The 13,277-nt window shown below is 36.0% G+C and overlaps 1 protein-coding gene across 1 annotated transcript in view; it reads left to right on the top strand.

The window, feature by feature from the left end:
* Positions 1–13,277, top strand: part of HCN1 (hyperpolarization activated cyclic nucleotide gated potassium channel 1) — a 194,019-nt gene that overhangs the window by 146,133 nt on the left and 34,609 nt on the right. Inside the window, exon 5 of the mRNA XM_063422197.1 lies at positions 5,408–5,554. Within this exon, the coding sequence (XP_063278267.1) occupies positions 5,408–5,554 (147 nt within the window). The remainder of the gene's footprint in view (positions 1–5,407; positions 5,555–13,277) is intronic.

The following is a 13,277-nucleotide window of genomic DNA, read 5'->3' as shown; positions in this document are numbered from 1 at the left end:
GATGAAAATAGAATGAATTGAGATTTAGGAGATGAAGTCATAGTAGTAAGATGAAATTCAGAAACTCAAAGTTCAAGGACTCAGGTACTAGTACAAGCTGCTGTTACAAACTGGGAGATGAAAAGCATGGCAACTGTAAATGGCAAGGAGAAAATGAGAAGTGTGAGTGCTGAAGCCACTCATAAAAAGCCTGCAAACAACATTTTCAATGTGTCTTGGTTTTCCAATAGACAGGAAAATGGTATGAACTACAAATTGATGACACTTTCTCTAAAATATTATGTGCTATTCTAGTAATTGCAGTTGGATAAAAATGAACTCAAACTAGAACAGATGAAAGAGGGCTAGTTTTGAACACAAATGCTGTGATCTGAACAAAAAGCAAAATCTACTACCTCCATAAGGGTAGGAAGTGACACAATTCACTATAAACCCTCCAGAGAGATATACCAAGAGACAGAATCTTTTGAAACTAGATGATTTTGTACTAACATTAGTCAATTTAAACTGCCTCTGAATATATTTAGATCAAAATTTAAAATAGGGTTCAGTACTATATATAAGACTTCTCAACTTCTTGAAACAGTATGTTTGTTACTTAGAAAGGCTCCATCTTGATCACATTCCCCTCATCTTTCTACTCCTTCTCAGTAAATCTGCATATTTTCATGCGGCGTAGATTCTTCCTTCGTACATGATACACAAGTATTTTCAAACCATTTAAAGAGTACTAATGGATTTGTTGTATCTGAATTGTAGGACAGAAATTCCTTGATTCAGAAGAAGGATTTCACAAATGGTCTTTGCTTTCTGTTAAATTTGCAATCAGTATATAGGCCATGTGTGCAACATACATTCCAAAAACAAGAGGAAATTAATTTTGCATGGGGCTATTTAACAATGTATGATGAATATGTTAGAGTGATTAAACCTCATTTTTTTCTACATTTCAATGAATTTTGTATCTGTAAAGATACAACTTTGACTGGCTATAAATCTCAATAAAATGCTATTTATGGTTGCTTAGTTTTTTGGGTGAAACTTTCTTAGAAGTGAGGATCTATTTCCAAGGACAAAATTATTGTATGAGGTGCAAAAGGCCTATTGCTCGAGCTGGACTTTGAACTGATGGTACAGGGACCTAAGTGCTTTGAAAAACTAGCCAGTTGTGGAAGTTGTTGAGTGTTGACATTTTGGAAAAATCCAACTTCAGCATTTGTGCTTGAAAAGTATTCAGGCAGTTTAGGTGGGAACAGTTCCAGCCCATGAAGGTAATTAGTTTTGTGCTTTTTAACTGATACTATTCATGCCTTTCAAATCTTTATATCATGTATTACATCAAGGACAGAATGCTGAGCTGTAAAGATTATTAGGACTCCAAGAAATTTTTCAGCTTAAAAGGTCAACTAGTTAGTTATGAAATTTTATGAAGAAAGGATCTGGTTGGTTCAACATATATACTAAAATATCTTGTGAAAAGTCAACATTCAGGTTTCTGTTTTACCGGTTTCATTGGGATTTTTTTCTGTATTGTGATTTAATATTATATTAATGTTGAGATATTTTCCCTGCCTCAGTTGCAAATTTTTATGCACAATACATCCTTCCTCTCCTTTGCCTTTTTCAATACCTATTTTTTTTAAGGATAACTGTACTTTCCTTACCACTTCAAATACAGACCTCATATAATTGATGTCATACTCTTCACCTTTTGCTGGAGGATCCTATTAGCAGAAGTTTGCTATATATAAAGAGCCCATGAATAAGATTATGTCTGAAACAACAAGGTTCAATTATTACTGGCTAGTGTTTTGCATTAGATATATGAAATGTTACATTGAGACTTTGAAATACACTTAGCTGTTATGTATTTCAGCAATTTTGTAGCATGTGTGGGAATTTTCATTTCAGTGATGAATATAAAACAGATATAAATTACTGAAATTATAGCAGTGCAATATATAAATCACATTAATATATGTATTCATTTTAGAGCAAACAATTCAATATTCATTAAAAAACATAGTTCTTGAGTGATCAGCAACACAGTATTCACTCCATTCAATGGTATTGAAAAGATCAGGAATACATATTTGTAACTGTTACAGCACATCCCTTTAGATGTGCACATGTGGAGTCCCTCACTAAATAGTCCTTCCTGGAAAATCAGTGTTAGCTGCAGGAGCAAGGATGGAAAGGCAATTATAAATCAAAAAGCAGGGTAAGGTTAGCAGAGTCTTTTCTTTTTGAATATAGTCTGGTGCTTCTCATATGACATACAAAAACCAGAAATAAAATTAAAAAAAAAAAAAAGTAAGTCAGTTGTGAGGGGAATTACTGTGGCTGTGAAAGTTTCCCAAATGTAACAAATACCAGAGGTGTTTTTTATGAAAGTGGGATTAACACACCTATTTTCTGAATAAACCAAAGCAAACAAGGAAAAAAACCAAAACAAATAAAATAGCAAAAATCCCATCCCAAAACAAAACCAAGTAAACCCAAATCAAGTAAACCCAAATTTTAAGTCTAGAGGGGAAAAGATACAGGATCCAGTGTAATGAGAAGAGTTGTTAGAAATAAATTATTTTTCTCACTTATAAAATACAGGTTCAAATGTGAGTATCTCAGGATTGCTTACAGCCATTTTAAATATGATTAAAAGATCATTTTAAAGCAAAATTTAACTTTACTGATAATTTTATCCTCTTCCAATCTAAAATTATACTTACAAAAATCAAGAAACTACTGAATTATCATATTTGTAAGGGATTCAAAACACTAATGAAAATTTTTAAATCTTTTTTACATATTTATTCTTTCCAGAAAATTCTTCGGTTCACTTAAGCTATTTGCATTTTTTGTGATACATAAAAAAAGCCCCAGGAATAAAACCCAGTATAATTACATAAAAGTGAAAAATACCTTTATCTCTAACAATATTGATATCTGTGGTATCCACAATGACAATACTCTTCAAAATTAATTTAGACAAATTCCTGGTTTATTACATAAAATTAACAAGACCATATTAGTCTTGTTCTCTTTGTATCTTCCTTTCAGCACATGTTTTTTTGTAACTGGCATGGGACACAATACAGTGGCAACTAATCTGGAATATCCACATTATTGCCAGTAACATGTAGCAGACTGACAATACGAACTTGCTTTTCTGAGGAATTGAAAAAGTAATTATTTCTTGTGCTGAGTTAATGAAAGATGTCAGTTGCTGAACAAGAGGGCAAGATAAAACTTCTGAGGTAACTGGAGTGTGAACAGAACATCAAGAAGGGAGTACTAGAACAGTGAATGATACAGAAAATGAGCCAAAATCACACACTGAGAAATATTAGGGAAAGATTATTAAAGAGCTAGTGATAGTCTACTACCCACACAGAAGCTCAGATATTTAGTTATGGAAAGAGACCTTGATATTATGTTAGATGATTAAAAACTTCTGGGAATTGTGGAAGATTTTTAACTTCTTCATAGATTTTTAAAGAAACGGATGCTAATATTCAGCTGTGCCTATTATTCTATGTATTACTAATCTGAAAAAACTATGAGACGCACCAGTCATAAGCAGTAAATTCCTACTAGTTTTATTTTTTTATTTTTCCCTAAAAATCTCATGTGTAAGCATAAATCTTGTTAAAGAAAAGAGCTTGCTGTTGCAGGAGAAAGCCCCCATTCAAATAACAGCACTAATGAAAGGCAGCAGTGGAAATTGCTGCCCAAGCAATTTCCCTCTAGCTCGAATTTTCTCTATTTCAAGGTCATTCTGGTATGAAAGTCCTTTGCAGCTTGCTTGCAATATACATCAGAATGAATGTATTTCTTTGATTACCAAGGATTATTCGTTATTAGTGTTACTTATGCACATTTGTGTGTGAATTAGATTGTGATGAGCCTCTGTCCTAGGGGCCACGGTGATATCTGATTCTAACCCACAATATCTGGATAAATTTCTTCATATCAGAACAGAAAACAAGGATGCAAATTTAAATCATACATTTGCAGGCTGTGGGTGAATAATTGCTACTGCAGAGGGGCAAAATGACTGTGCAGAGGTTAAATCACTCTAACATATTCATTGTACATTGTTAAATAGTCCCATGCAAATTTACTTTCCTCTTGTTTTTGGAATGTATGTTGTACAATGGCCTCATCTAATCTTTGTCACTTTGCAAAGCAAATGCTAATTTCAGTTCCAGAAGATAGAACAGTCTTCAACTATATAAGTTAAAGGATATGTGCTACAGTTCACAAAGAGAACATGTACATTATTCATTTGCTTAATTAATACAGAGGTGCCAATCCTAATTAGGACTTCATTGGCTTTTCCATTGAAAACAGTTTAAAATCCCTAATTGAGCATGAAATAACTAATAAAAAAATAAACTTAGACTGTTTACATATGTGAATCAAGTTTCTGCCAAGTTTCAACTCACCTTTCAGCCTGAGATGGGATTTCTCTTTCTCTGCCTCAGTGCCTTATCCTTTTCAGCTGAGGGGACAAGGATGGGGGCTCTAATGGGCAAAAATCTTTTTCTGGTGGATTAGTCCATTTGCACTTTAGATAGCTTGTCACTTTTGTGGGTCTCAGATTATCATGTAGTTTAGTACAATACAACTTTGAGTATGTTGATTCGGAACTTTATTTTCTAAAAATTATGCTATCGAAAAAGGCTTCTGAAAAAGGGAAGCAAAAACCAAAAAAAAGGAACCAACCCCCCAGAATATAGGACAGAGGACTAGTAAAAACAAAGAAACCAAATGTACAGGGTAAATGAAGTGAGGTCTTCTTAGTCTCCTGGGTCCTGGTATCTTTTTCTTCTCTCAGTTTCTATTTCCTGATCCCACACCTATTTTTCTAGTTTACCTCTCCCTTTTCTTCATCCCTCCTGAGGAATGTTTTCTATTTCATTATCTCCACAGGTTTTAACTTCACAAGCATACACAACATTAATACATTGCTTAGCCAGTTTCTAAAATGCCACACCTTCATCTCTCCCCAATTCAGTGCTACAGACTAAATACTGTGTACAGCTTTCCTGTCTACTGCATGAGCTAAAAATTGTGTTGCTGTATATTTGCAGCTCCTGTACAGCTGGACATTTAGGAAACAACAAGTATGAGGGTTTGGCTTCTAAAACTTATATATTCATATGGATATTAGCATTGCTGCTAAAGGTAGTTTCTGTAATTTATAGATATACTGTCATGTGAGTTTTTTTAATATTAATTAATATTTGTGTGAAGGTTTTCCGACGTGCAAAAAAATGTTATCTTTATAAAATATGGGAAATTTAAGTGGACACATGAATGAATTTATATTTTGTAGGTGCTTTCAGATAGCAAAAATTTGAAGCTTTTTTCTGATTCTTCCTTTTTTTTTTTATCCTGACAGTACAAACAAGTGGAACAGTACATGTCATTCCACAAGTTACCTGCTGAAATGCGCCAGAAGATCCATGATTATTATGAGCATCGCTACCAAGGCAAGATCTTTGATGAAGAAAATATTTTGAATGAGCTCAATGATCCTCTCAGAGAGGTAAGATTAAAGTATTTGAATAGCTCTTCATGCTATGGAAAAAATTCTTGTCTTTGCCATTTCTGTGTTGAAATGTTCTTTCCATTCTATGACATTTCATCTTCTTTACCATAGTCAATGAATGACCAGGATAATTAAATTTATACTAGTTTGACACAAAGAAATAAGCAGATCTACGCTCAAGTCAGGACCAGTCTGTCAATCACTGCAACACAAGGATGTCAAAGGGTAAAATCCTGTCAAAGAATAAAAGCCCACCCTTATTGTTGAATAAAATTCCTGGTTTTCTTCCACTATTTAAAACAGAGAGTGCCTGGACTAAAATGTTCCTGGGTGAAATTCTTTTTCTATTCTCCCTACTTGCTAGCCACTTATCTATACAAATTAAATTACTGAAAGTCCCACATAAAGGGAGAGTTGCTTTGTTTCGTTTTGTAAAGTAGCATAGTTAGTAATCTCTCATAGTTGAGATGAGGAAGCTGGAATATTATATATACAAGCCATTAAAAAATCTCTTTTGTTGAAATTGTAATCTGTATTCCAGTTCTAGGGAACTGGAATCTGTGCTATGTTATGTGATATGATGTGGGGAAGCAGTTGGAATTTTCTTGGCTAGTGTGGGAAGAGGGTGGTGTTCATCTTGCAGTATCAGAAGTAGCTGCTTAATGGGAATATACATCAGACTGTCTTCTGTTGGGTTGTGCTCATGCCTGACCTGCTCAAGGATGTTGGCTAATATCCTCTACTTAAAAGACAAGGAAAAAACCCAGAGAAGAAGCAAGTTGAAAAACTCAGAGAGAAGAGAGCATTAACAGGGAAAAGAGAAAAGAAACAAGAAAAGTAAGAGAGGAGCAGTTTAGTATGCGATGAAATCTGTGTAATTTTCAGTGCTACCAAGTAATGGTCTTTATTATCCTGTTTTTCTGAGGAGTGGTGCTGATTTTGTGTCCATATGTGTGTATATATATGGCTATGTATATTGTATATATAACATCCAACAGAGCACAGAGTGACATCTGTACTTTTGGAAAGGTAGGTTGGTCAGGTTTCTTTCAAGTTTTGAGGCATAAAGAGAGAATAGGTCTGTGATGGATTGTCTGTACTACTGCATCGTGCACTTTGCTGAGAAGGGAATATATGTCATAGAATCCATTGCCAAAATCAATCCAGTTCCATATTTAAAATAGTCATAAAGAAACAAAGCCTTGCCAAGTCAGAGTTTGTCCACGTCTCTGTTGTGAGAGTCCCACAGTAGCATCGCTCGTATAAACTGACAAGTGCCAATGGTGAGTGCTGCCCAAAATTACTGGGTCTTTGCTAGATGCTTCAAGTCAAAATCAGGCCAAACCATGATTGTTCTAACAATTTAATAACCCATTACTGAGTTCCAGATCCTGGACCTGCTTAATTCTCTCACCTAGGTGTAGTCTGGGGCCTTCTTTTGTATTTTGAGTTTGTGTTTTGGAATGCAGGTAGGGGGCCCTGGCTTCTGCATTGCCACTGCCTGTTTACACTGTGGCTCCCCTCAGTAGCTTTTGAAATGTCAAGAGGAAAATGTACTACAAAAATCTGCCTTGTGGGATGGGAAAAGTGTGGGAATTATTCCTAGACTACAGTGACAGTCAAAACATGAATCTTGGCCAGTAGGGAGCTTGTGTTTTGTTAAGAGAACAAAAGCATATACAGACACATCAGTCACTGACACCAGAAACAGTTTTGTCTGTTTCCACTTCTAAGGAAAGCATTTCTCCAAAAGTAAAGCCTAATATCCTTCCATTGCAAAATAATATTTCATTAACAGGAATTTGCAATTGTGGCACCCTAATTACATGTGCTTTTTGCTTTTCCTGCCTCCCTTTTTGTTTCATTCCTTCCACCCTTCCTCCCCTAGGCCTGTCCCCTTCCCCTCCTTCTTTTCTTAGACCTTAGAAGCAGAAAGGCAAATTTGGTCAACCATAAAAAACAAAAAGCACTTCTGGTGAGAGATCAAGCATGGAAATTTTCAAAAATTAATGAGCCCCTAAAAACATGAAAGAAGAATACAATTTCATGGAAGGAGTGGCTTCTGATTTTGCAATGGTTATGCTGTACTTAGCAGCTCTTTTTTGTTCTATTACATAACAAAAAAATTAGCTATAATCAGGTTTCACACTGCCCTGCTGACAACACAGTAGTGTTCCAGAGAAAGGTCAAAAACAGAAAAAGTAAGAACTGGCCACTGGCAGTGCCAGAACAGATTTCTTAATGAATCTGTCCAAATTTTCATGGCAGCTTATGCACTGTGGCCTGAAAACATCACTTAGGTAGCTTGCTTAGTTAAAAGTTTCAGATTCTGTTTTAGCTACCACTTCAGTACATGCAGTTTAGTAGTGAAGGTAGTGGCTTTTTGATGTAAATAATGGATAATAAATTGGAGCCTTTTAACGTTGGAACACAGGTGTTTGTATATTAGATGGGCTTTACTATCTTGCATGCCAATAACTGCACAAGACTATAATAGGTAATAGCACAGATGCCCTGGCTGCCTCTCTGAAGAATAAATATTTACTGCATTTCTTAAGTTTTTAATTAATCCTACATTGGATTGTACTTGGAATTTAGCATAGAGTAAACATTTAGAGTCTCCACAGGACAGACTTAGCTTTATGAAAGTAGCTTCTCACAAAGATATTAATCTGAATCCATTATTTCCTCACTTGGAGTAAGCAGAACAAAAGAAACAATACTAACTGCTGCGTAATTATGGCATCATGTAATGTTATGAAAAAAAATTGCAGAGTTTTCACTACTTCTTATTCTCAGCCATTCAAATTTTCTGCATGGGCTGAAATTTTCCACAGCTATGCTTTCTTTAAGAGCAATGACCTTCTATTTGGTCCATGTTTTAAAATTTTGGGGATTTTTTTTTAGCAGAAATGTAATTATGCATGATATAAATATGATCAACCATTAAAAATAGCTAAAGTACATAGAATTAGCAGCAAAAATCTGGTGTAAACGTAATTCTTACACGATCAATTCTAGTAATAAACCTGTATATGCTTATAGACTCATAGAATCACAGGATATGCTGAGTTGGAAGGGACCCATCAGGGTCATGGAGTCCAACCCCTGGCCCTGCACAGCATCATCCCCAAGAGTCACACTCTGTGCCTGAGAGCATTGTCCGAATGCTTCTCAAACTCAGTCAGGCTGGTGCTTGACCACTGCCCTGGGGAACCTGTGCCAGTGCCCAACCACCCTCTGGGTGAAAAACTTTTTTCTAATAGCCAACCTTTTTCTAACCCTGCCCTGACAGAACTCTAAGCCATTCCCTCAGCTCCTGTCAGTGGTCCCATAGAGCAAGGATCAGTGCCTGCCCCTCCTCTTACCCTCACAAGGAAGATGTAACTGCAGTGAGGTCTCCTCTCAGTCTGCTCTTGTCCAGGCTGAACAGAGCAAGTGACTTCAGCTGCTCTTCATTCAGCTTCCCCTCAAGGCTCTTCATCCTCCTTGTGACCCTCCCTCTAATAGTTTAATAGTTTAATGTCTTTTTTATACTGTGGCACCCAAAGCTGCACACAGGACTCAAGGTGAGGTTACACCAGTGCAGAGCAAGACAATCATCTGCCTTGATAGCAGAGTTTAAGACTTCCTTTGTAAAAGAGGATGGATGTTCATTTTAATGAGCTTCTGAACATTATGTATCAAACATTCATAGTAGATTGGATGATTAAAATCTGAGAAAATCTGAGAAAAGATCTGATGCATGTGGGTGAGTGCCTAGCTTGCTTGGATAGTGTTTCAAAGCTGAGTAAAGGAACTAGATACAGGCTTGGCTGACCTGTATCCTTCAAGGATAATCTGGTATTAGAAAGAGATTGCATCTGATGACTGGGCACTAAGGCAACATTTATGAAACTGAAAATTTCTATATTCTCCCATGTTTGGTTAATTGAACAGTTTGGCCACTAGGAGTGCAACTAATTGGATACTCTTAGCTCTATGCACTCAAACTGAATTAATCATAAATTGCAACATGTTATGTGCATAACTGCTTGTAAGGTCACATGCTCACTGACAAAATAAAGGGTAAGGGTTTCTTTTCATCAAATTCAGAAATTTCACTTGAACTGAAAGCATATCCCGTTTTTCACAGTTAGACTTATCTGATAATAAGTGTCCAGTCTTCTCAAGAACAAGATAATCAGGAGACTCCTAGCAGTTACAGTTTTGGTAGAGATGAAAGATTTTAAATTGCTTCTTACACGTCATGCAGAGCTGGATTCATCAAACCTATCTGTAGCTCCATACAAGTTCTGCAACAAGTCTGAGATAATCATCAGGCTCTCTGCACACACCACCCACACACACATGCTCTCACGGTAAAGAAAACCTAGCTGACTATCTTAGAAAAAAGGCTGCATCTTCTAACAGCAGTTGACATGAAATAAATTCTGTCTTTAATAGCATTTGCAATTAACTGTCTCTCTCCCTCATTTCTTGAGGTAGTGATTAGAAACAAATAGCATGTTTCCCTTACATGAATATCATCAGTAGTTCTTCAGTAGGCAGAGATATTAAACTTCACACTCTTTAACGTCTAGCTCTTACCGCCTACAAGGATTGAATATCCTTTGGCCTCAGAAGGCCTTAACCCCAGAAGTGGTTATTGTAACTGTCACAACATGAAATGGAGACAGACAAGATAAAAAAAAACCAAAAATAAACACAACAAAACCCACATGCACCTAAGACAAATACATTCCAAAGGAATACCTGAATTATACAAGTCAAAATACGTATACATAGCTAGTTCCATCTTGTAACTGAGTATAAGTCAAAGTGACTCAGCTCTGGCCTTTGTCTAAGCCATCACTCTTGCCAGCAGTGGCTGTGGGTGGATACCCATGGAAGAACAAGAACAGGGAAAGTATGGTTTGTCCCTAGATGACTCTCCTAGACTCACAGTATTCTCAGGTCGAGGGATGCTCTGAGACTGATGTGATTTGTGTACTGGGTAATCCTTAATACACATCTCTTCCAATTACTTATTTGCATTCTTTATTCGAGGCACACTCTGCAACCACACCATCCTTTGTCAAAGGGTGCAGACCTGACCCCTCCTGCATGAGAAACTATCACCTTCTTTTGGGATTGAACACGGCTCCAAATGTTTTTTTGTTTTGATGGCCATTAATTCTTGTAGTGAAAATGACATAGTACACTAAATTTTTACTGACTCTCTGCATGCCAGTTACGATTTTATAGAGCTATATGATAACATCCTTAAACTGTATTTTTTGATGGTAAATAGATATATTCTAGTTAATTCTTTCTTGCATGGAAGCTAGATCATTCTTCTTGTCATTTTCAGGTTTTTTTCCCCCTGGGTCTAATATAGCCTTTTAGAGGTGAAAGGACCAGGTCTGCAGCAAGAATACTGATACTATAATAATGCAAATAATTCATAAGGTTAATTTGCTTTCCAATCACTGCCAACCATTGAGTTTACTTTTTGTTTTAAATTGTAATGGTAAAAACTAACTCTAAGTTGTAACGAATACATTATTTCATGTATTTATTTAGACTTATCACTTAATACTGCTCCCCACCAGTAGCTTCCAACCAGACCATAAGAAGCTTTTTGTAGTTTCTCTTTAATAAGCTTCTTCACCTTTACATGGTGCTGTTTTTGGAACTGAGCAGGCCTGTGTGAAGTCCTTGACCTTTGCTGCTCCCATGGGGATAATGAATGTGGGTACATTGTGGTACCTCTTACAGCCTAATGAGTCAAGTGTAAGGTTCCGAGAAGCATCTTGCTCTGTACTTAGTGTTGCATCAAGAGTGGCATTTTGTGACATTCTTGTAAGGAAAGTACTCTCACAATAAAGTGAAGGAAAGCTTCCATTACTGGATTTATAATTTATATTGTATCTGAGTGAAAACTGGACCCAAACCATCTGGTCTGGTATTTGTAGACAAATAAGTTATTTTTTGAGAACAATTATTTTGTGTGTTTAAAGTCAGTTTTAAAATTATCGATTTGGTAACCTTAGTGTTCTTTCCTAATTTTTGACCTTTTCCCTATTAAAATTTATGTCCTTTTTGTCTTTCTTTTTATTTAGTATTTATCTTTAGAAATCACAAATGAATGTATTCTTACTTAGACTATACTACAGTCCTGTGCAGGAAAGACGAAGCTTCTCCAGAGTAATAATATAAGGCCAAAATGGGGTGTGATTAGATTAAAAAATGCTTTGATCTTTTTAATAGAATAGTCATTATGATGTTGGACTATGGAGTTTCAAATGTTAAAATAATGATAGGATTTTTTTTAAATAAAAATACAATAAAGTATCATAGAAATATTTGAATTTGGAGATTCTGAATCCATAACAACTTACGTCCATAAATTTATCTCATAAAGGACAGGTAACTAGTTCATTGCAATCCACTGTACTTTTCTGCATTTTAATCCTTAGTATAAAGCTTAAAGAGAGGGACTAAGAAAAATATATCCTTATTATAGATGTAGTCACATTGCAAGTCACTTAATTATCCCCTTATCTTTAACTAGTGAATTAAAGTGGGTTTTATTTGTTTGTTTGTTAGCTTGTCTCAGAGGCACAGATAAAGTAGAACTGTAGTTCGTATTCTGGAGTAGTGAATCATGAGTGAATTGTGTCAGTCTTGCAGAATAAATGCTGGTATACCACAGTATGATTTATTTGACTAATGCTGAAAAAGAAAATTGGTGGTTTTCAAATATCTGTGTAAATTATGTCTAAATTGCAGTCCAAACATGCAAGGCTGAAAGAAAAGTTCTCAGAAGGAACTATAATGAGGTTTTTAAAATTGAAAATAGTAGCAAATAGTAGCAAATGACCATTTTAATGTGGAAATGGGCAGACAATCACCAGGTGATTGATTATTGTGTTTTAAGATGATTTTCCACTGCAGGTGTGACATGGTAACAAACGGAGTGCACACTCAAGACTGTTTCCCAGGGACCTAAGACAATGTGGTTTGATTTGCTGAGCTCTGGGGAGTGTGTTTGCCCTTTGATGTATGCACATTCACAGTGTACATGCTGCGGAGGGATTGTCAGCCACTTCCATTGCTGTTCCACATGTTCAGGATACTTTGATCACCGTCCTTTCTGTGCTTGACATGCTTTATTAGCAAATCCATCCTGAGCTGAGACGTGCTTTGACAAGTTCCAGATCTAACTGCTTCTGATAATACAGATAATAATACACCAGTACTTCTCAGTAGTTATGATTTTGAATAGTCGTGTTACTGCACCTACAAGATTCCTTTGTTGTAATTGTTTAATAAATGTTTCAGACATGACAGTTCTTTCATGAACTCTTCAAATATACTAATCCAACTAAATACTCAATTCTTAGTGCAGTAGTTGTCTGTTGTATAAAGAAAGGCAAGTAGTTTCATAAAAGTTCCAAACTATTTAGATGCAAACTGCATACTATGAGAGAGGTAAAATCCTGTTACAGAAAAGTAAAGCCAGTCTGTGTCTGCTCGTGTTGGGAGTGTTGTTCAGGCATCTGAAGAGCAGAATCAGAAAGAGCAGAATCACCAGGTCCAAGGCCCAGAAAATATGAGAGAATAGCTGCTGCCCTGCAGAGACAAAATCCACCCTTTGCCTTATTCTGCCCAAGATCATGCTTCCAAGTGTCTGTCATGTCTCAGTTTTTAACAGACCAAAGAATTGCTCAGCTGC

The sequence above is a fragment of the Prinia subflava genome, chromosome Z (genome assembly GCF_021018805.1).
Source record: "Prinia subflava isolate CZ2003 ecotype Zambia chromosome Z, Cam_Psub_1.2, whole genome shotgun sequence".
Taxonomy (NCBI): Eukaryota; Metazoa; Chordata; class Aves; order Passeriformes; family Cisticolidae; genus Prinia; species Prinia subflava.
The sequence above is the reverse complement of the archived record's forward strand: the minus strand, read 5'-3'. Positions and strand labels throughout refer to the sequence as shown.